General features: G+C 39.9%; 1 protein-coding gene and 1 long non-coding RNA gene across 2 annotated transcripts; one reads left to right on the top strand and one right to left on the bottom strand.

Moving 5' to 3' along the window:
- Positions 1-1,984: 1,984 nt before the first annotated feature.
- glrx5 (glutaredoxin 5 homolog (S. cerevisiae)) lies at positions 1,985-3,860 on the bottom strand. Its single transcript, NM_001311053.1, is given in 2 exon segments — positions 1,985-2,941; positions 3,490-3,860. Coding segments are annotated over 2 exon segments (468 nt in total). The 5' UTR covers positions 3,785-3,860; the 3' UTR covers positions 1,985-2,768.
- A 1,520-nt stretch (positions 3,861-5,380) lies between these two features.
- LOC105028086 lies at positions 5,381-7,501 on the top strand. Its single transcript, XR_829351.4, has 3 exons — positions 5,381-5,490; positions 5,740-5,834; positions 6,230-7,501. It is a non-coding gene; the product is annotated as an uncharacterized LOC105028086 (long non-coding RNA).
- Positions 7,502-22,637: the final 15,136 nt, after the last annotated feature.

Here is a 22,637-nt window from a genome sequence, read left to right as displayed (position 1 = left end):
CAAAGGAGAATTGCTCACTCACACAGATTTAGACAGCATGATTATTTGAGAGAAATAGGCCTTTTATGTACAAAGAGAAAGTCTTAGATCTTTGAGTTCAGTTCATGATGAATGGGGGTAAAAACAAAAGTGTTGTTTATAATTTTGTTCAGTGTATTTCAAAAAACATGGGAGAAACACTTTACCTGTTTTGTTTATATCTATGTTCAGTGTACAACTAACTGCATGTCATCCATTACCTAAAACTCCCACCAACTGAACGGTTTACTTCCTCTGCTGTTTCCTTAATCACCCAGACATCTGTCCAATAAACAATAACAAGACCACATCACAGCACCACCAAACTTCACTAAATAGCACTATATTGCACTCAAAACTGCTCATTTCCCTGTATCTAGGTATGCAATACTGAAACTGTAGGTGTCCATCAACTGTTGGCTAAATCCATGTACACACAGCGTGCACAATTATTAGGCACATCCTATTTCTCAATAATTTTATTATTGAACAATCCCAATGATTTATGTCAATCCAAAATATAATTGAACGTCAAACCTTAATGTTAAACCAAAGAAAATTGCGTTTTGATCTTTCTCTGGAATATAAGAGTGCAAAATTACTAGGTAACAGTTGGTGTGCAGAATTATTCCGCAACTAAATCACAAAAATAATTTATCCCAATTCACTTGTTTATTCTAAAAGTGTAACAAATAAGTAACACAAAATGACAATTAATTAAAATGTATGTCAGTGACCAATATAGACTCCCTTCTTTTGAATAACTGCCATGAGCCTTCCATCCATGGAGTCTGTCAGTTTCTTGATCTGTTCACAAACAACTTTAGCTGAAGCAGCAACCACAGCCTCCCAAATGCTGTTCAAAGAAGTGCACTGTCTTCCCTGACTGCAAATCTCATGTTTGAGAAGAACTACCTCATCCTTAATGATAGCAGCCCATACCAGTACCTCTCCTCCACCTTGCTGGTGCCTGACTCAAAGTGGTGCCGGGTCCATTTGTGATCCAGCCACAGGAACATCCATTCGGTCCATCAAGTCACTCTCATGTCCATAAAACCTTTGAAAAATCTGTCTTGAGGTATTTCTTTGCCCAATCCATACACTCCAATTTGTGAATCTTATTCAGTGGTGGTCTCCTTTCAGCCATCATGACCATGGCCATGTCTCTGAGCACTTGACACCTTGTAGTTCTGGACACTCCAGGTAGGTTGCTGTTCTGGAATATGGTGGCACTGGAGGATAATGGGTTCCTGGTAGCTTCAACGCTTAATTCTTCTCAAGTCTTTTGCAGTTAATTTGTGTATTTTTTTCTCCATGCATTTTTGTGCCCACGTGTACTATACGCAACACAGCATTTAATTGTGTTTTGGCCATGCATCAATAGTTGATCTATTTCAAGTGTTGCATCCATCTGAAAGGCATTTTACAATTTTTTACTTTTCAGTGTTAGTGTCTCTTTTGGCCCATTTAACCAGAGGTCATGAAGCTGCCTAATGCTAATGCACACCTTGATATAAGGTGAAATTCACTATCACCACACCCTTCCTCATTAAAAAAATACATATCACCTGAAAGTGATTCAATCCAATTCAAGTTTATATAGTCGGGAGTTGGAAAATGTGCATAGAAATAATGATACAATCAGAATACTCACTTGCCTAGTAATTTTGCACGCAGTGTATAACACTCACAGTTCATATACCCTTATCTGACAATTAAATATGACTGTTCATAAGGATGTATGTCAACTTCGTATATTCTGTCCATGTATATCATCTACCATTAGCAGCACTATTACAAGAAATTTCTGAGTAATTGTACAATTCACAATTAAAGTGATTCTGCTGCACTGCACAAGTCAACCACAAAATACTTTCACCATAGCCTGAAAAGTTTATGAGAGCATAATATACCCAAAATCTGGTGTGATCAAGTGTGTTGTAAAATATTTACTCAAGGTTTACATCCACAGAAAATACATTTAATATCCTTTCAATGTACAAAATATTACATCTACAATGTACTACATGAGCATTAGATAACATGAATGCAGCAGATATTGTCAGGAAGCCCAAGGCCCTGTGCAAATACTGTAATTGTAACCCTGATCCCCTCTGCTTTCCACGACATGACTACTGACTTGACAAATAGGACAGACAAAAGAAAGGTTCTCATCACATTAATTTTCCCTCTCTAAATATACTGGATAATGGATCATCTTCATTAAGTGAAAATGATCCAGTGAGGACTGGTGGAAATTAGCTTGTCTACAAAACGTTTTAGTGAGATTATGTGTGCTGCATGTGAATAGGAAACATACAAGTAGTGAGTTTTTATGGTAGCCTTTGGGTGGTGGATTGATCTATTCACCTGAGGGCAGTTTGGTCTTCAGCAGGTTCTATTGTGTAACATACCTTATAAGAGTTGTAGAAGGTACACTGACTTTTAGGCAGCACTTAATATGCCCAGTCTCAAATACACACTTAGCCCCTATCCCCCTTAGGCACATTCATTTATCTGAAATTATTTGATATGTACACAAAAAACATTCTAGTAGTGCCGCCTTGCTTATGTTTTCTGAGTGAACTTTAGGGAACTTATAAGAAGTGTCTTATAAGGTAGTGTTTGCACTATATGGCTTACACTTATACTGATCTAACCAATATCCTCAGATCAACACAAGGGCCTAGGGGGCAACAGGGGCTAAGTCTATTCTCCGCTCTCTGTGGACTGGACACCCACTCATTTGTCTATTTGGATTCTTTCTCAGCATCCAGAAGTGCAGAGCGGATTCCCAGCTTCTGGAGTTCCTCTACCAGATCTCCATTCTGATGCATCTGTAGGAGGATGTCACAGCCTCCCACAAACTCTCCGTTTAAGAATATCTGTGGGATTGTGGGCCAATTGGAGTAGTCCTTCACTCCTGGAACAGAGTTAAAATTGAACTTTTACAGATTTTTTCCCTCCAACATTTCTGTTGTAGCATACTTTCTATTCTATTGACGCATTGTCATGCAAGTAGACATGCTTTGTTCACAGGCTGTTTGTTACACAATGCCGTCATCCAGACTCATAGTTAAGCAACAGATATAGTAAATTCCAGGGGCCTAGACCCGTGGTCATATAAATTGCTCCAGCAAACTTAAATGTTCTTGACAGAAGTAGTCGAACGTTTGACATGAACCACACCCGTTCAGCCCTGCTGCAGAATACTGATAAAAACTTCGCAAATCTAGCTTGCTCCTAGTTAGCTACATGTTACAGAGAACGATGGACAGGATGGGAGCAGTACTACTTTTGCTTTGGACGTAGTGATCTAACATACATACATACATACAGCCGTATATTAATATAATTAAACTGTTGCTACAACGAGGTTCAAATATCCAAAAAATAAGGAAAGATAGTCGAGTCGGAGGTAGGCGTAATAAGTGCTGTAGCTAACTATATTTGTAGCTACATTCTACTGACCTTGTCTGAGATCCTGGTCATCCAATACGTTATATGCAGCATATTCATTCACACCATGCATCCTCAAGATCTGAACTACGGCATTACTGAAGCCACACATAGGCTGGGCAGGGGTCCCCTTCATAAACACTACCACTTTGTCCTTCTTCACTAGATCACCAAGGTCTTTCGCCGCCGAACACATAAGCCGCGCCGAGAACGCCAACGACGCAAGTTGTACATCGACTTCCCTCAATGCATACACTGACCATCTCTGTCGAAGACAGCGGACAGTTGACTGCATTAGATAGTTCATTGTCTTCGTTAAATTGCAGCAAAATATAGAAAGTTTTAGGAAAACACTCAGCTATAGCTCCACACACTTAAGATACAAACGTCACTTACGCCACGCGAGCAACATTAAAAAGCTCTTCCGGGTCACGGAATTTTGTCATTTACAAAATAAAAGTAGCCAATGTCTTAATTAAAAGGTTGCATAAAACACAATCTTTCATGATTAAAATGTTTTCTAAACATTAACAATGATTAATATTTGATTGTATTTCAGTGACAATTACATAATTGGGGTTTAAAACACGTTCCAAGGTCAAATACATGCAACTAATACAAATGACGGCATATAACATACTGTAAAGCGAAAAATATAGTCTACCGAATAATGATTATTTTAGGAATAATGATTTTCATTGGGCCATATTGATGGATTTGCAAAAAAATATTCTACACGCAGCAGTGAATGTATTGCCCCAGCACACACACACTCCCAGAACCGGCACGGGCTCCTCCCACACGCACACGCGCATGTGCAGACATTTTTCCTATCCAGCTGAGTTTTGTTATGAAGCCGGGAATTGTGAGTTTAGGTGCAGTTGATATCTGCAACAGCAAGTGTCAAAACTACACACTTAAGAAGAAAAAGGGTTACTATTTTGAGTTATAACCATAGACTGTATATAAAATGGACAACGCCCTTTCGCTCTTTTCCATTGGTGAAAAATGAAGCCACCAGTGTCCCGATACGGCGCGGACATCTTGGACTTGCGTCTGCGCAGATAGCGATCTTGGGACCAGTTCTGCGCAGTAGTTATGCGCAGTAGCGAGCAGGAAGTAAAGCCGTAAAGCCGCGAAATCAACGGCCCCTCCCCTGTGCCCCGCCCTCACTCTCCCTCGCAGAATGCGCATACCGTAATCAATCGCAAGTCCAAGTACAGTACAACCTTTGCTTGTTAAACCTAGACGATATGTTATAGCCTAACTTACATCATGTTTAACCTTAATTTAGAATAGGCCTAATACAAAAAGAATTGGTAACTTCTAGCTAACAATCCCCTGCTAGCTATTAACATGGCTATTAACGAGGCTTGTTGTCTTTTAGCTAACGTTAGCTAGCCCATTACATTTATTTACTAATTAAATAGCTTATAAATTTAACTTACCGAAAAAAATTCAAAGATCGATTGGAAATGCCAGATCGGTTAGCACAATGTACTGCAGAACAACCCATTATGTCCGTGTGAAATTATATAAATTATAGAAATTTAGTCCTCCGAAGGAGGATGGCGCTTCAGTGGCTCCTTGGCTCAGATAGCTGTCAATCAAAGCTGTGAATCACGACGTCACACCACCGTTTTTAGAGCATTAAATAACTAACTAAAAACCAACTTAGTTTAAAAACAAACTCTTGAATTTACATTAGCGTGATACAAACTACAGTAAATGACAGAAACCAGCTTTGGAAAAAAGATAATTGAAGGGTAATTTAATTGTTTAGTTGGTCTCGCGTCCCATTGAATAACATGGGGAGGGCGGGGTTTATGACCTATACTGGGACCACTCACCAGGGGGCGATCGAGACATTTTGGCTTCACTTTTCAGGGTTTGTGCGGCACGCTTGGTTATAACTAAGAAAGATAGAAAGGAAAAAATAAGACGATAGGACTATTAGTGACTCTTTCCCAGGACAGCAGAGAGCGACAGTAGCAAACACCGGTCTTCTCTGAGGTAAGTGTTGGAATCACGTGATCTGAGGACATTTAGGTTATGGGCAATTCTTAGACTACGGGCACTTTCATGTCCTTTGATCATATTTTATGAAAAACATTTAATTTTGAAAAATTCACTCTTTCATAGTTAACTATACAATGAAAGTACTTTAGGAACTTTATACCGGTAGTCTACGATGATTTTTTTACCTTTTTAAACATAATTTTAGATGTAAATATTACTGTTTTGTGCTTGTCCCACACCCAGACTTCTGATCTTCAATAATGAAAAAGAAGTCTACTCCATGTCTGACATGGAGGAGATTTTGAATTTCTTCACCACCTTGGAGAATAAAACTCAAGGTAAATATTGCTTGAAATGAAAATATCTTTACTGTATGTCATTTCCAAACATAGCGTAACATCAATTGAGTTTGTAAATAAATAGATTTTTTCACATAAATAGATGTATTTTGCATGCATGCAATGCTAGCTACCAATTCATAGCTAATCTGTAATACTAGCTTGGATTTTTTTACAAAATAATGTAGGATTGTCATTTCCACCACCGTCATTTCCAACACATTACCTTCTTGGGTGGAAATGATAAAGGTGTGGTGGAAATGACATTTATGCTTACAAGGTGCAATTCATAGATTATGTGGCTACATATGTATATTTTATTTATTGAAATGTACAATGCTAATGTATTTATTCAAATGTATATTTGTTGAAATGCCTTTTCATCTATTTTTAAGATGCTGCGGAAGTCAACTGCAGAAAGGTCTCAGTCCTATAGGGACAGACTAAAAGAGGACCCTGTCAAATATGAAGAGCGACTGAAGAGAGACAGGGAGAGATACATGAGGAAAAAAGAAAGAGGGGTTGTAAAGCCAATTGCAGATTTGTCAAAGCGAGAACAACGCAAAAGAAGGAGACAATGGAGAACCAATCAAAGAAATTATCGGGAGAAGATGAACAAAGATCTTAAGGTACAGGCCTACCTTTCTACCACTACACCACCAAACTCTCCAGATTCTGTGCAGCCAGAACATGATGTTGATCCACCTCCCACACCAACCTCACCATCACCCTCTGCCCAATGTTTAAGTCAAAAACAAAGGGGAAGGAAGAAGGTTCTAAGAAACCGTTCAAAAGTTTATGCAGCATTGTATGAAAGCAATGTTAAGCTTGGGAAGGCTCTGCAGAAGGCCGAGAGGTACCGCAAACGGTATGACTGATTAATGAAGAAAGTGAAGCAGGCTGACTCCCCAAGTCAAAAAATCAGATTGCAACACCACCACACACTCTAAGAAGAACTTTGGTTTTCCATAATGCTCTTCTTGCTGAGCTGAGAGACAGATATGAAAATCTGTCCTCCGAGAGAGAAAAACAACTTATTTCAAAGATAATGGCAGGAAAGATCCTTAAGAAGTATCGCCTACTGAAAATGGCTAGAACAGAATTTGGCTTCTCAGCCAAAAGAGCCAAAAGAGGTCAGCAGCACTTAAAAACACAAGGAAGAAGCAAAAAACAGCATCAGCACAGACACAGAAAAGAAAATCAAGCAATTATTGAAAAGAGATGAGAACAGCAGAGCAACAACTGGTAAAAAGGAGACTCTGACACAGAAGAAAATGAAAAAAATTCCTTAATGAACCTATGGAAATACTTCATGACAAATTTAAGAAGGAGTATCCTGACATACAGATTTCTTACAGTGAGTTCTGCAAGAAACATCCTTTTTGGATTATAAAGCCCACAATTAAGGACAGACACATGCATATGCAAGACGCATGCCAATATGCAGTTAATGGCAGACAAACTGCTGCAGCACAAAGTGATCAACAGCAGTAAAATTGAAGATTTGGTGGTCTCTCTGTGCTGTTCACCATACACCAAGGAGTGTATGTACAGAGAATGACCCAATTGTCTGCTTCAGAAGGTTTCAAATAAATGTCTTCTGTTTTTCTACATGGATGTCCATTCATTGTCATTTCCACAACACCCAGTCATTTCCACCACTTCATAACTTTTTTAAAAATATTTACAAAATTCTAATCACTAATTGAAAACTTCTGCATAGTTTAAGGGATAATGTTCCACTTAATGTACTAACACAAGTAGTTATTTTTCTGAAACTTATCTAACCAATCCAATATTATATTTCAGGTTGCGGTGGATGTAAACTTTGTGTTTGGGCCTCATGACAATTAATCTACTTAATCAACAAATCTATGGTAATTGCAATATAGGTATAAACTGGTAAAACTATGTGTTAAAGTGATCTTACACTTTTAAGAAATGATGTACATCATAATATTTTTAAATAATAATCAAATATTTACATGTGATGGAAATGACATTTGTTCAGTGCACATCAGAAAATATGTCAAAAAACACCAATTTGTCTTATAATGTAAGTGTGTTCTTTTATGGATCATCAAACTAGACTAGTTATATTAAACTTGTTAGACTGTGACCGTTTTGATTTGAACACTTTTTTCCCCCTCAAGTTCACAAGGCCAGGAAGTGCCTGTAGTTGAAGAAACACCCTTATATATTGTTCTAGCTACTTGCTAAAAAACTTTAACCATGATATTTTTGAAAGTGTTGTGAGGGAAACTCCTTTTGTGTCGGTTTTCAAAAATGAAAGTGAAAGGTTTTCTCCCTTACAGAGCCTTTCCTGTTAAGGTCATTGATTTCCTGTAAATGGTCATTCATTCCCTTTGGAGTGAGCACTCTGTGCTTGCACACAAACCTTACCCTGTCTTTCAACAAAGCCCAAGTTTGGCCAATACATCTGTAAGTGTCTCCCTCCCGTTCTGTTCCTTTGACCCATGGTCGAGGGAAGAGGAGGTTTCCCCCTGACCATCCGGTGTGTTTGCCTGTTTCAATGTTTTGTCAGGTTCCGATGACCCCTGTGTGTCGTCCTCCCTTGTGTGGTTCTGTCTCTTCCACCAGGAGGCAAATGTACTGGTATCCTATGTAGATCTCCGACAAGATACTGCAATCTGCCATTACCAAGCATTTTTTCTTGCAAATGTTCAATCCCTGGACAATAGAATGGACGAACTACATGCACGGATTAACTTTCAGTGAGACGTTGCGAACTGTTGTGTGCTAGCGTTTGTAGAGACCTGGCTGGATCCTATGGTGCCTGACTGCCATCACCCCCAGCTGGTTTATCCACCTACCGGCAAGACAGAACTTCGGAGTCAGGTAAACATGGAGGTGGAGGGGTCTGCATTATGGTTAACTCTTGCTGGGCCTTGGATGTTTCTGTACTTTCGACACACTGTTCACCAGACCTGGAGCTACTAACCGTAAAAGTATGACCCTTCTACCTTCCACGGGAATTTAGCTCCGCTATAATCACTACAGTCTACATACTCCTGCAGCCGCATAAAACGCGCGCTGGAGGACATATATCAATCAATCAATCAAATGTATTTATAAAGCCCTTTTTACAACAGCAGTTGTCACAAAGTGCTTTACAGAGACACCCGGCCTTAAACCCCAAGGAGCAAAAAACAGTAGTGTTGAATTTCAGTGGCTAGAAAAAACTCCCTAAGAAGGTCGAATTTTAGGAAGAAACCTAGAGAGGAACCAGGCTCAGAGGGGTGACCAGTCCTCTTCTGGCTGTGCCGGGTGAGATATTAAGAGTCCAATTGGAATAATAAATAAATTTCTCTGGGCTAAATCCAGAGTCTTTTTGATTTTAGACTAGGTCAGAAGTATGACCAGGTGGACAAGGGCAGGGACAGCAACGGGCCCCCCAAACCAGGTAATCCGCAGGTGTGGACCAGGACCTCATCTCCTCCTAAAATTTAAAACTGGGGGAGACTGAGAAAAGTTAGTAGTACATCCCTCATATCCCCCAGCACAATAATATAGCAGCGTAACACCTTGGAGCTGAGGCGGGGGGTCCGGTGACACTGGCCCTACCCGGGGGAGGCCCCGGAAAGGGCCCAACAGGCAGGAAATCAATCCAACCACATTGCCAGGCATCAACCAAAGGGACACTCACCAATCGCAACCCCCCTGAAAGAGGGCCGAGTATTGCCAGCAGCGTACAGCCCAACTGCACAAGTGCGCAACAGAGAGTCAACAACAAGCCAGTGACTCTTCCCCCGAAGGGCATTGGAGGGAGGGCATCCCAGTGGCGACGAAAGCCCACCTGGCAAGACAGCAAAGGTGGACATTATCAAGCCTATTGGTCACCTTCACGCCCCCGGGCCAGGCTACACCTAATTATAAACCGTGCTGTAGAGATTAGTTTTTAGAAAGACACTTGAAAGTTTGCACTGAGTTTGCATTTCTAAGCTTAATTGGCAGATCATTCCACAGGAGTGGAGCTCTATGAGAAAAGGCCCTGCCGCCAGCTGTTTGTTTAGAAATTCTAGGTACAATTAAAAGGCCTGCATCTTGCGATCTAAGGTTACGTGTAGGTATGTATGGCTGGATCATTTCAGCAAGGTAAGTAGGAGCAAGTCCATGTATTGATTTATAGGTTAAGAGTAAAACCTTAAAATCAGCCCTAACCCTAACAGGCAGCCAATGTAAGGACGCCAGGACAGGAGTAATGTGTTCAAATGTTTTTGTTCTAGTTAGGATTCTAGCAGCCGTGTGCAGCACTAATTGAAGTTTATTTATTAATTTGTCTGGATAACCAGAGAGAAGAGCATTGCAGTAATCTAGTCTAGAAGTAACGAAAGCATGGATTAATTTTTCTGCATCAGTTTTTGATAGAAAGTTTGTAGTTTTTGCAATGTTTCGAAGATGAAAATAAGCAACTCTTGAGACATATTTTATATGTTCTTCAAAGGAGAGGTCAGGGTCAAGGGTAACGCCAAGGTTTTTTACAGTTTTTTGGGATACGACCATACAGCCGTCGAGGTTCACAGTGAGATCTGCTAACAACGCTCTTTGTTTTTTGGGTCCTAAAAGGAGCATTTCTGTTTTATTTGAGTTTAAGAGAAAGAAATTCTCTGTCATCCACTTCCTAATATCTGAAACGCATGCTTCCAAAATAGCTCATTTAGGGGCTTCTCCATGCATTATTGAAATATATAACTGTGTGTCATCAGCATAACAGTGAAAGTTAATATTGTGATTTCGGATGACATCGCCCAGAGGGATCATATATAATGAGAACAATAATGGGCCCAGAACCGAGCCTTGAGGAACTCCAAAGCATACCTTTGACTTGTCAGAGGGTATGCCATCCACACTAACGAACTGATATCTTTCAGATAAATAAGATTTAAACCAGGCTAGAACATGTCCACGTAGCCCAATATGGGTTTCCAGTCTCTCTAAGAGAAGGGAGTGATCAATAGTGTCAAAAGCAGCACTAAGATCAAGAAGCAACAGGACGGATGCGGAACCTTTGTCTGAGGCCATTAGAAGGTCATTTGTTACCTTCACAAGTGCAGTCTCAGCACTGTGATGGGATCTAAAACCGGACTGGAGTATTTCATAAATGTTTTTTGTCTTTAGGAAGGCATTCAGTTGTTGGGAAACACATTGTTCTAAAATTTTTGAGAGGAACGGGAGGTTCGATATTGGCCTATAATTGTTTAATATGTCGGGATCCAGATTAGATTTTTTTAGAAGAGGCTTAATTTCCGCAGTTTTTTGTGAGATTGTGTTGTGGAAATTTCTTTAATAATGTATTCTAACTGATTAAACGACTGAGCAACTGTTTAGATGAGAAAAGGAATGTTGGTTGTGCTGTAGGAAAGGAAGTATGAGGTGTTGAGGTAAACATGAAGCTCCAGCAGGATGGGGGTAGATGCAGATCAATGGGTTTTAGGACAAGATAGGTAGAGGAATTTTGGGGATCTTGTATTTGCCGAGGGGGTATCATTGACTGGTATCAGCTGATGAAATGGTTACTCTTTTTCTCCTTATCTGTATAACTCAACAGGGCATCTATTGTCTGTTCGGGTTCGGTTGGAACTCTTAGAATTTAAGAAGTTACTTATGGCAGGAAGGATAATGTGGGGGAAGATAGCATTTGACTTGTGTGATAGAACAAAGGGAATGTGTTTAATTGACATGAGACACATGGCAGCATCTTACCACACCCCTTTTTCCTTTGTGATATATACGGTTGAATGAGCTATATTGAGTTAGAGACTCCTCAGACGATTATGTGTGTGTAAGCGGTTGACGGTCTCTTACATGTGCATAATAGTTAATAAAACGGTTATAATGTACAAAGAGAATTTTGTCGCAGTGTCCCTTACTCCGAGTGTCACAGTTTGGTACACATCCGGAGGAAAGGGAGCATTATACTCTGTATAATAAATGTTGTATGCCATGTCACAAGAATTTCATTGTTCAGAATGATGCTTTATGTTTTGGTGTATTTGATAAATAAATTTTGAACTTGAGATTTAGCTTTACAAGGATTTCTTGTTTTCTTCAGGACATGGCTGGGACCAAAAAAAGGCTTTGAACCAAATCAGCCCACCCACCAGCCGATGCACATTCCCACCAGCAACAGCCCCTCATCACTACCTAGCTTCCATCACGATTACATGTCATAATTCCGATGTAATTGGTGGAATACGAACTGAGACAAAGAAACCCTGTCTGGCTGCTTAAAAATAACTTGATGGCTTAACTCTGTAAAAGCAGATTACAGGGCTAACTGCTTGTTGAACAAGCCACACAGTAAAGAAGGTGAAAGTATTAAACTAGAAAAAAAACAGCACAGTGAAGCAGATCAAAGATAAAACAGTGTGTCCTGGCTAACTTATTTCAGGAGCAGTTTCCACAGCAGGCCACATTCAGTGTCTCTGTCTGGAGCTGTGAAGGCAAAATAAAATCTGCAGAATGTTCTAAATAAATTATAAATTTAAAATAGAAAATTATTGATTGCATACACATTCACCCCTTTTAGTCAATATTATGGTAGTGGTACCTTTGGCAGCAATGACTGTGGCCAGCTTTTTTTATGTCAGGACACAACCATTTTTGTCCATTCTTCACAAAAATTATTCAAGCACCTTCAAGTTGTATGGTGAACTTTAGTGAACAGCAATTTTTAAATCTTTCCACATATCCTCAATTGGATTGCTATAAATGCTTTGAAAAGGCCACTCCAGGACATTGATCTTTTTGTTTATAAACCACTCCAGTGTGGCTGTGTGTTTGGGGTCATTATCCGGGTGGAAGATCACTCAATCAAATTTACTGTCAGTGGTGTGACAGGGTGTTGTCTTGATCTGCAACACAACCAGGTCTTTGGACAGGGACAGCAACGAGTCTTCTGAGCCTGGTACTCCAGAGGTGTGGGCCAAGACCTCATGTCCTTGTAAGTTTAAACGGAGCAGGAGACAAGGAAAATGTAAAGACCACATTCCTTAGATTTACAAGGATTTACAGTGGAGAAGGAGAACTGACCCTACACCCTTGGCAAAATAATATAGAAGCGTAAAACCTTGGGGCTGAGACAGGGGGGTCCAGTGACACTGTGGCCCTATCTGGGGGAAAATAGATAAATCTTCTTCCAAGTCCCAGGTCTGTTGCAGACATTACCAGGTTTTTCAGGATATCTCTTTACTTTGCTGCATTAATTTTGCCCTATACCTTCATGCTTTCCAGCAAACTATAGCTAGGTTTTTTCAATAATGGCTGTCTTTTTGCCAATCAACCATGATGGGAGATGAGCAGAATGCCACTTTCCTGTGAACCATTGTTGCTGTATGCACAGTGTCTCCCACCTCAGCCATTAACGTGACTTACAAAGTCAAAGTTGGACCACAGGTCATTCAGTTGTTACACAGCAATAGTGGACATTTTTAAGCACTTGTAATTCATTTTAAGAAATTGCGAAATACTCAGACCGGCCCGTCTGGCACCAACAACCATGCCACGCTCAAAATTGCTTAAATCACCTTTCTTTCCCATTCTGACATTCAGTTTGGAGTTCAGGAGATTGTCTTGACCAGGACCACACCCCTTAATGCATTGAAGCAACTGCCATGTGATTGGTTGATTAGATAATTGCAACAGGTGAGAAATTGAAGAGGTGTTCCTAATAATCCTTTAGGTGAGTGTATATCCTTTCTATCAGTATTTCTATGATGTATCCTCTGCTTGTTGTATATACACTGCTCAAACAAATTAAGGGAACACTTAAATCACACAACACGTCTAGATGAATTAAATATATTAAAGATCAAAATCTTTACTGTACATTGTGTAATTCGTTGAGAACAAAATGACATAACAATGGTCAATGGAAACCAAAATCACCAATCGATTTAGGGCTGGATTCAAACTCACACCAGAAATCTAAGTAAACAATTGAAATCAAAGGCTGTTCCAACTTGTGTGATATTCATCACGGCAACTCATAATGTGACTCAGTAGTGTGTATGTCCCCCACGTGCCTAGGTACTTCCGACAAAGTCTGGGCATGCTCCAGATGAGATGGCGGATGGTGTCCGGGAGGATCTCCTTCCAGACCTGGATCAGGGCATCAGTGAGCTCCTGGACAGTCTGTGGTGCTACTTGGCAGCGTTGGATGCACTGATCCATAACGTCCCAGAGGTTCTCAATTGGTTTCAGGTCTGGGGAACGTGAGGGCCAGTCAATGGCATCAATGCATTCGTCATCCAGGAACTGCCTACACATTTTGGCCACATGAGGCCAGGTATTGTCCTGCACCAGGAGGAAGCAAGGGCCCACTGCACTAGAGTAATGTCTGACGATGGGTCTGAGAATTTGATACCAGTATATAACAGCAGTCAGGGTACCGTTGGCTAGCACATGGAGATCAGTATGACCCTCCAAGGATATGCATTATGCTCCTGCTGTTCCTCCTCGCACATAGGAGCAGATACCGGTTCTGCTGCTGAGTTGATGGCCTTCTACGGCCCTGTCCAGCTCTCCAGGTATTGCCTCCATGCTCTTGAAACTGTACTGGGAGAGACAGCAAATCTTCCTGCAATGGCACGTATGGATGTGCCATCCTGGAGGAGCTGGAATATCTGCGCAACCTGGATGGGCTGCAGTACTGCCTCATGCTACCAGTTGTGACAAGGACAGTAACAAAATGCAAAACTACAGAAGAATCAGTCAGGAAGGATAAGGAGAGAGCAATTGTCTGTGGCCACCACCTTCAAAACCATTCCCTTTTTGGTGCACCAGTTGTCACTTTCATTTGCACCAAAACAAGTGACTTTGATTCAGAGTCGCTTATGCTTACTAAATGGACAGATTGATGTTCCTAAAGTTTTATTGATTTGGGGTTATACCGCGATGGTTACGTGTTCCCTTCTTTCTTTCTTTTGCAGTGTATTTAGACTCATGTTCAATCCTTTATTGCAATTATATAATTATGTTGTCATCATTATTGATTGTGTTATGTGATTGGCTAGGTCAAGTTTGTACACCCTGTGGTCACTTGTGCTGTGCCAATACAACGATTTAAATAATAAGATATTCTGATCTCTAGAATCGATGTATATTTATTATGCTATCGACAGCCGTCTTTAAAATTACTGTAGCTGAACGGGCGCGATTCTTTAACAATAATAGTTGTGTATATATCACAAAATCTACCTGATAAAAGCCTGTTTGTATTCCCATGCAAAAGACAGCCCAGTCCTGGAACAGTATTCTTTGGACAGACAAACTATGATCAACCTGTAACAAATGATGGGAAGTAAAATTTATGGAGAAGGCTTGGAATGGCTCATGATCCAAAGTATACCACAACATCTGTAAAACATGGTGAAGGCAGTGTGATGGCATGGCCCTGCATAGGGTCACTAGTGTTTATTGATGATGTGACAGAAGACAGAAGCAGCCAGATTAATTCTCAAGTGTATAGGGATATATTGTCTGCTCACAAATTTAGCCAAATTTAGCTGATTGGACAGTGCTTCACTTTACAGATGGATAATGACCCCAAAATATACTGCGAAAGCAACCCAGGAGTTTTTTAAGGCAAAGAAGTGGAATATTCTGCAATGGCTGAGTCAATCACCTAATCTCAACCTGACCGAGCCTGCATTTCACTTGCTGAAGACAGAACTAAAGGCAGAAAGAACCATGAACAAAAAAACACTGGAGACAGCTGCAGTAAAGACCTGGCAAAGCATCACAATGGAGGAAACCCAGTGTTTGGTGATATCCATGCGTTCCAGACTTCAAGCAGTCATTGCCTGCAAAGAATTCTCGACAAAGTATTAAAAATGAACATTTTATTTATGATTGTGTTCATTTGTCCAATTACAAATATGTGAAAATGGTTGTAATTCCTAAACGTTGTGTATAATATTTTTGTTCAACCCCTTGAGTTAAAGCTGAAAGTCTGTACAATTGCATCCGGGTTGTTTCATTTCAAATCCATTGTGGTGGGGTACAGTGCCAAAAATATGAAAATGTTCCAAATATTTCCGGACTTAGCTGTACATCCTGTGTTTACTATATTCATGCCTGAGTTTACTATCTTCATCCTGTGTTTACTATCTTCATGCCTCATTTAATTATAACACTTGCAAGCATCAACAGTGTGTGAGAGTATTTCTATTCTTCATAACCATGTTTCAGATAAAATAAAGAAGTCAGAAATGGATTGGGGAAAAAAACTCAATATTCAATTAGTAGAAATCTAAACCCCTTACAGTTTTTAAAAGCAATTGGATTGTCAACATCTACCGGAATATAATGGGTTACCATTATATAGTTATAGTGTGTTTAAAATGAATGGGGACCCGATTATTACTATAAATAATTAAACATGGTTTAGGAGCACATGTTATAATACATTTTTAAATTAGGTTAGATTCAACTTTCTTGTAATTGAACAGTACGAAGTGCAGTTAGCATCTATCAAGTGCAAATAGAAGAGGGCAGAAATGTTCATGTATTTACATTATACTTAATACTTGTACAGTATGTTACCAGTGGGATGTATAGATGTGCAATGAAGGCAAATGCAAGTACAAAAGGCAACTCAAAATGTGCAAGAAGAAAAACTGAACAACATCATCAAATTAGCTGACGACACCATGGGAGTAGGCCTGCTGAGTGACAATGACGAGTCTGTCTATGGGGAGGAGGTCAAGTGCCTGGCGGCATGGTGCGCTGACAACAATCTGGCCCTCAGTGCAAAGAAAACCAAGGAGCTCATTATGGATTACAGGAAGTCTAAAGGCTGTAGTTCTCATCCATGACACTGAGGTGGAGCGTGTGCCCAGCTTCAAATTCCACATCTCCGAGGACCTTTTCTGGACGCTCAACACCTTAACACTGGTCAAAAAGGTGCTGAAGAAGGCCCATCTGGCTTAAAAGATCTTTGTGAACTTTTGCTGCTGCACAATCCACAATCGAGAGCATCCTGACTAAATGTGACACAGTGTTGTTTGGCGGATGCTCCGTGGCCGACCGGAAGGCCCTGCAATGGGTGGTAAAAACCACTTAGCCAATCTTTGGTACCCTGCTCCCAGCCATCGTAGACCTCCAGCGGATGTGGTGTCCGCATAGGACGCGTGGCATCAGGGACCCTTCACATCCATGCCACATACTGTTTGTCCTCCTACCATTAGGGAAGGCGGTAAAGGTCTCTTTGTTCCAACACCAGCAGGCTCAGGAACAGTTTCTAACCTACTACTGTAACCCTGCTGTACTCTGTACCCAACACTAACCATACCCACCCACCCACCTCTTAGCACTGCCTCTCAGTACTACTGGACTCTGACACAGCTTTACAAAGTCTGAGAAGGACATTTTCATTTTCTCCATGCATGTGTCTACCTCAGGAACCTCATTGCTGCTAACCCTGCATTTCTGTTGCACATGCAACTTCAATATGCCTTCATTGTAGGTTTAGAATTGTAATTTATACTTGCATTAACTTTCATTGCACATTCATAAATTCCACTTATAACAACCATTATACTTAGTACTTATAGATGTTCTTTGACTCTGACACTACTTTTCAGATTCTGATAAGGATTTTTCATGTACACCTACCTCGGGAACCTCATTGCTGCTATTCCTGCATTTCAGTTGCACATGGAAAACACCTGATAAAATCTGATTCGATTGCATGTTGAAACGTGTATAATGTATACATTAATTCGACACAGACGGATATATTTCAAGTGTTTACTTTTTTTAATTGTGATGATTATAACTGACAACTAATGAAAACCCCAAATTCAATATCTCAGTAAATTAGAATATTGTGAAAAGGTTCAATATTGAAGACACCTGGTGCCACACTCTAATCAGCTAATTAACTCAAAACACCTGCAAAGGCCTTTAAATGGTCTCTCAGTCTAGTTCTGTAGGCAACACAATCATGGGGAAGACTGCTGACTTGAAAGCTGTCCAAAAGACGACCATTAACACCTTGCACAACAGTCTGCCACATAGAAAACCAGGGATTAAAACCTGCTAGCCGCAACAATATTCATCCTTCCTAATCGCCTCTCCTTCGATTGGACATCCTGATTACTAGCGGCATTGGGCATTTTTAAATAGCAAAACATTTCTCTAGTGAGAGCATGCAGTGAGATGCTTCCTATGCCCTGCTTGGCCCCCTGAAATGCTGCTCGCGGCTTTAATTTTGTATTGATCTTAAGTAATAAATGTTTTTCAGAGATACTGAATTTGGCATTTTCATTAGTTGTCATTTATAATCATCACAATTAAGATGAATAAACTTTTGAAATATATCGGTCTGTGTGTAATGAATGAATATAATATACAAGTTTCACTTTTTGAATGGAATTACTGATAAATCAACTTTTTGATGATATTCTAATTATATGACGAGCACCTGTATATGTTAATAAATATGTTTTTTGTCTTCCAGGTTTCCGATCATCCCTTCAGTCACAGAGGACCCAAGCCAGTATGGGAGCTGTACTGTGCAGAGAATGTGGGAGAATAATAGAGATGGACTTTCTGGCTTTTCTTATCAAACTTGTTTTTGGTTTGGAATTTCATTGGAACCTGGTAGCTAGGCTTAAAGGTATGGAATTAGACTTATGCAGGCAGTGTTACAGGAGAAAGCAGGATGCAAAAGCAGAGCAAATGAGAGAGGAGGAGGAAAGGAAAAGGAGACAAGAGAGGAGACGGAGAGAGGAGGAGGAGAGAAGACTGAGGGAGGAGGAGGAGGAAAGGAAAATGAGACAAGAGAGGAAACAGAGAGAGGAGGACGAGAGGAAGAGGAAACAAGAGGAGGAAAGAAGACTGAGGGAGGAGGAGGAAAGGAAAAGGAGACAAGAGAGGAGACAGAGAGAGGAGGACGAGAGGAAGAGGAAACAAGAGGAGGAGAGAAGACTGAGGGAGGAGCAGAGCAGGAGACAAGAGGAGGAGAGCAGGAGACAGGAAGAGGAGTGAAGGCAGTGGGAGGTGTGGAACAGGAGACAAGAGGAGGAGAGGAGGAGAATTGCAGAGGAGAGAAGGCAGTTGGAGGAGTGGAACAGGAAACAAAAGGAGGAGAGGAGGAGACTGGAGGAGGAGAGAAGACTGAGGGAAGAAAATAGGAAAAGAAAAGAAGAGGAGAGGAGGAGACAGGAGAAAGCGAGAAGACAGTGGGAGAATTGGAACAGGAAGCAAGAGGAGAGAAGGAGAAAGAAGGAGGAGGAGAGAAGACTGAGGGAAGAGGAGATGAAAAGGAAAGAAGAGGAGGTTAAGTTATTTCCATTGTCATTATTATTCCATGTCTGTTAGAATATTTTTCAACCTATCAAGCTAAGAGACCAAACTTTTTTCTGTGTTCCTCTCCTTTTTTGCAATTAAATTCAAGTCAGAACAATTGTACTAACAATTGTACTAAGCACAACTTATTTCAAAATTGCAAAAGCAAGCTCCAGTAATATTAGTAGAATTATTAATACAGTAGTATAATTGCTATTAGTGTTGATTTTACTATTACTATTTTTACTGTTACTATTATTTTTGTCCAGTAATTAAATACAACAAACTTAATCAGCATAACACAAGTAACAACAACACTTACATACACAAGAAGTCACACACACACACACACACACACACACACTCACACAGTAACACACACAGTGATAACACATCTTTCAACTTTTCTCTCTTTATGTTTCAGACGAATAAATCTACTTCAAATTGCCAGAACCAGGTAAGAATGATGGCTACTCAATGATTTCAAATAATTTTCACCTTTGCCATTTACCCTGTCTTCTCTTGTTACAACTTCCAACAGAAACCAACATTGAAGTAAAGGAAGAGATTCATGCAATCCATCATTATGTGGACTTCTATATGGACTCTTTTCTGTTCCAAAAAGTCTTTGCACTGTGCCCAACACCCGTTTCCTAGTCCTACTTATCTTTAATCCTCTGAAAAATATTGCCACCTCCAGGCCAGTGTTGAGAACTACAGTCATAAATGTCTTATTCGTAAAATGCTTTTGATGAAAAGGAACTGGAAAAATAACTATCCACACTCAATCTGTGTTTGAATCCTGAATGGCTACATCTCCAGCTTCGGCCATTCCCCTTTTCGCTTCTAATGTTATTTGCTTTTCAGATATACAGTGCCACTTCAGTAACGTTTCAATAGCGCCAACTAAGATCAGATTAGATTAAACTTGGACAATGAACAGTACAAGTACAGTACAACGAAATGCAGTTTGCATCTAACCAGAAGTGCAATTAGAAGAGGGCAGAAAATATAAAGTATTAAGTATAATGTATATTACAAGTGGAATGTATAAATGTGCAATGAAGGCAAATGCAATTACAAATGGCAATTCTAAATGTGCAATGAAGGCAATTGAAGGTGCATGTGCAACTGAAATGCAGGAATAGCAGCAATGAGGTTCCAGAGGTAGATTTGTACATGTATCAACTGAATAATTCGTCATTATACTTTGCAAAGCTGTGTCAGTCAGAGAGAAAATGACAAGTATTATTTATAATGTATGTTGCAAGTGGGATATACCCCTGGTGCTCCCTGGTTTTCTTTGGTTAATGGCCAGATTGTTGTCAGCGCATCATGCCGCCAGGCATTTGACCTCCTCCCTGTGACCTCATCCCTTTTGAACCCATAGCGGCTGTCTATTGCAACGACGCAAATGGCCTGGTGTCTTCAACAATAGTTTTTGTGCAAATATCAAAGTTTATTTCAATATTTAAAGTTTTATAAATTTTTGTCTAGCGCTAAAGCCCCCACAACCTTTCACTTTTTGTTGTTTTTTAGTGATAAAGAATTAGAAACATCATTGCTTTGTTAAAGTGCTAATGATGTCAGGGTGACTAACATAAATAGTCACAGCGAGTAAATGTTTGGGGATGTTTGATGCAGTGACATTTTTGTAATGTCTTTACGATGACAACTCTGTTGTGTTTACGTGATGGGCAAGCACATCAACTGTGGAGCTCAAATGATTGCTTGTAATGGGAAGAGTTGCAGTGTTTAGGTTTTTTTATTTGGCTAGCAAGTTTTCATGTGTTTCTTCTGATTTAAATGTTTCTATTATTTTATATATAGAAACTGCCCCAGCCGCTTGTCCTAGCTAACTACTCAGCCAACTGTCAGACCATCTAGAAAAACTGTGGCCGCAAATGTTTGCTTAGCCTGCAAAGCAACGAGCTGTCACTTTCACTAGCTAGCTATGCGTTGTGGTGGTAATGTTGTTCTTTGCTGAGAACTCTTGATCGTGATGATATCCTGAATCTGCATAAAGATGAGATTTCACTTATCTATACAAAGTAATGTCTTGAGGTTTGTGTGCCTGTCACATCCTGGCTATGCCCCTAGCCATCTCTGCGCTGGGCAACGTGATCGGTTGCTGCCTTGCTTTTGGTTTTCTCATTAAACCATGGATTACCACGACTACGTGTCTGTGCCTGTGTCCTGCCTTCACAACCGTGACAGTGCATTATGGTTACTTTCTGATCACATGAGCTTTTTGAGCTTGAATCATTGCTGGCTCAATCATAAAGAGAGTTGTTGTGTTTAGTTTTATGTAGTCAGCAAAGTATTTCTTGTGACTACCCATGTCATTCAATTAGAAACTACCCCAGCTGCTTGCTGTAGCTAGATAGCTATCTAGGTTAGCAAAATTAGTTGTGTGGTGGAAAATTTTATGATTGTGTCTATAATGGGAAAAGATTTATATAATTCCAAGTTACAAGAATGCGATATCAAATTAAATACAAGTATGTGCCCTATAAAACAAAATAAACTTATATTGGCAATTTGTTCTTGTTTCTTATGCTGTCTGTTAGAAACTATGATTTTCTTTAATTCCAATTAATCTCCAAAAGCATTCAAGATTTCTGTTGGGATCTAAAGGGTTAAAAAGGTTGCATTGGGTTAAAAAGGCTTTACTCTTTCTGTTTATAGAACAGTCCACAATAACCCAGCAACTAGTCAGCCTGTCTGATAGAGACTCTGGGAAGACCAAGAGTGCCTTCCAGAAACAGGTCAGGATACAAGTGCTCACATACGTCCATGATAACATCAGCAGAGCAATGGAGGGGTAGTATTCTATTGAGTTGACTGGATCCTGGTTTTATGGACACACAATCAATAGCCTTTCCTTTACAGGGCAGTTTGTGCATTTAACAATAAAAAAACATTATTCATTATGCAAGCTTCAAAACCAATTTTATTTACATACACATAGGGCTCATTTTACATTTCCTCTGGCAGAAACATTTTGACAACACTGCTGGTCAATGCTACAAATATTTAATTGTTTTGATACATATCTGTGGTGAACAATTAATAAAAAAAATATAAATCACTATGTTTATTTTTTCTAAAACTATTTAGAGAAAAGCTTTCTCGATAATAAGTTTTCAAAATTGATTGTATATCTTTTTAATGATTAATTCATGAAGGATTTTGGAGGCTTTCAGCTTTTGGAGGTACTACAATCAGTTCTCTTGTCTTCCATACACTTTATGATGTAAAGTATATGGAAACTCCTACTAATTATTGAGTTCAGGTGTTTCAGCCACACCCATTGCTCACAGGTGCATGAAATCCAGCACACAGCCATGAAATCTCCACAGACAAACATTGGCAGTACAATGGGACGTACTGAAGAGCTCAGTGACTTTAAATGTGGCACTGTCATAGGACGCCACCTTTGCCACAAATGTGTGAAGTTTCTGTCCTACTAGATCTGCACTGGTCAAC

This window comes from Esox lucius, chromosome 18, assembly GCF_011004845.1.
Source record: "Esox lucius isolate fEsoLuc1 chromosome 18, fEsoLuc1.pri, whole genome shotgun sequence".
Taxonomy (NCBI): domain Eukaryota; kingdom Metazoa; phylum Chordata; class Actinopteri; order Esociformes; family Esocidae; genus Esox; species Esox lucius.
This window is presented reverse-complemented; position numbering and strand designations above follow the sequence as displayed.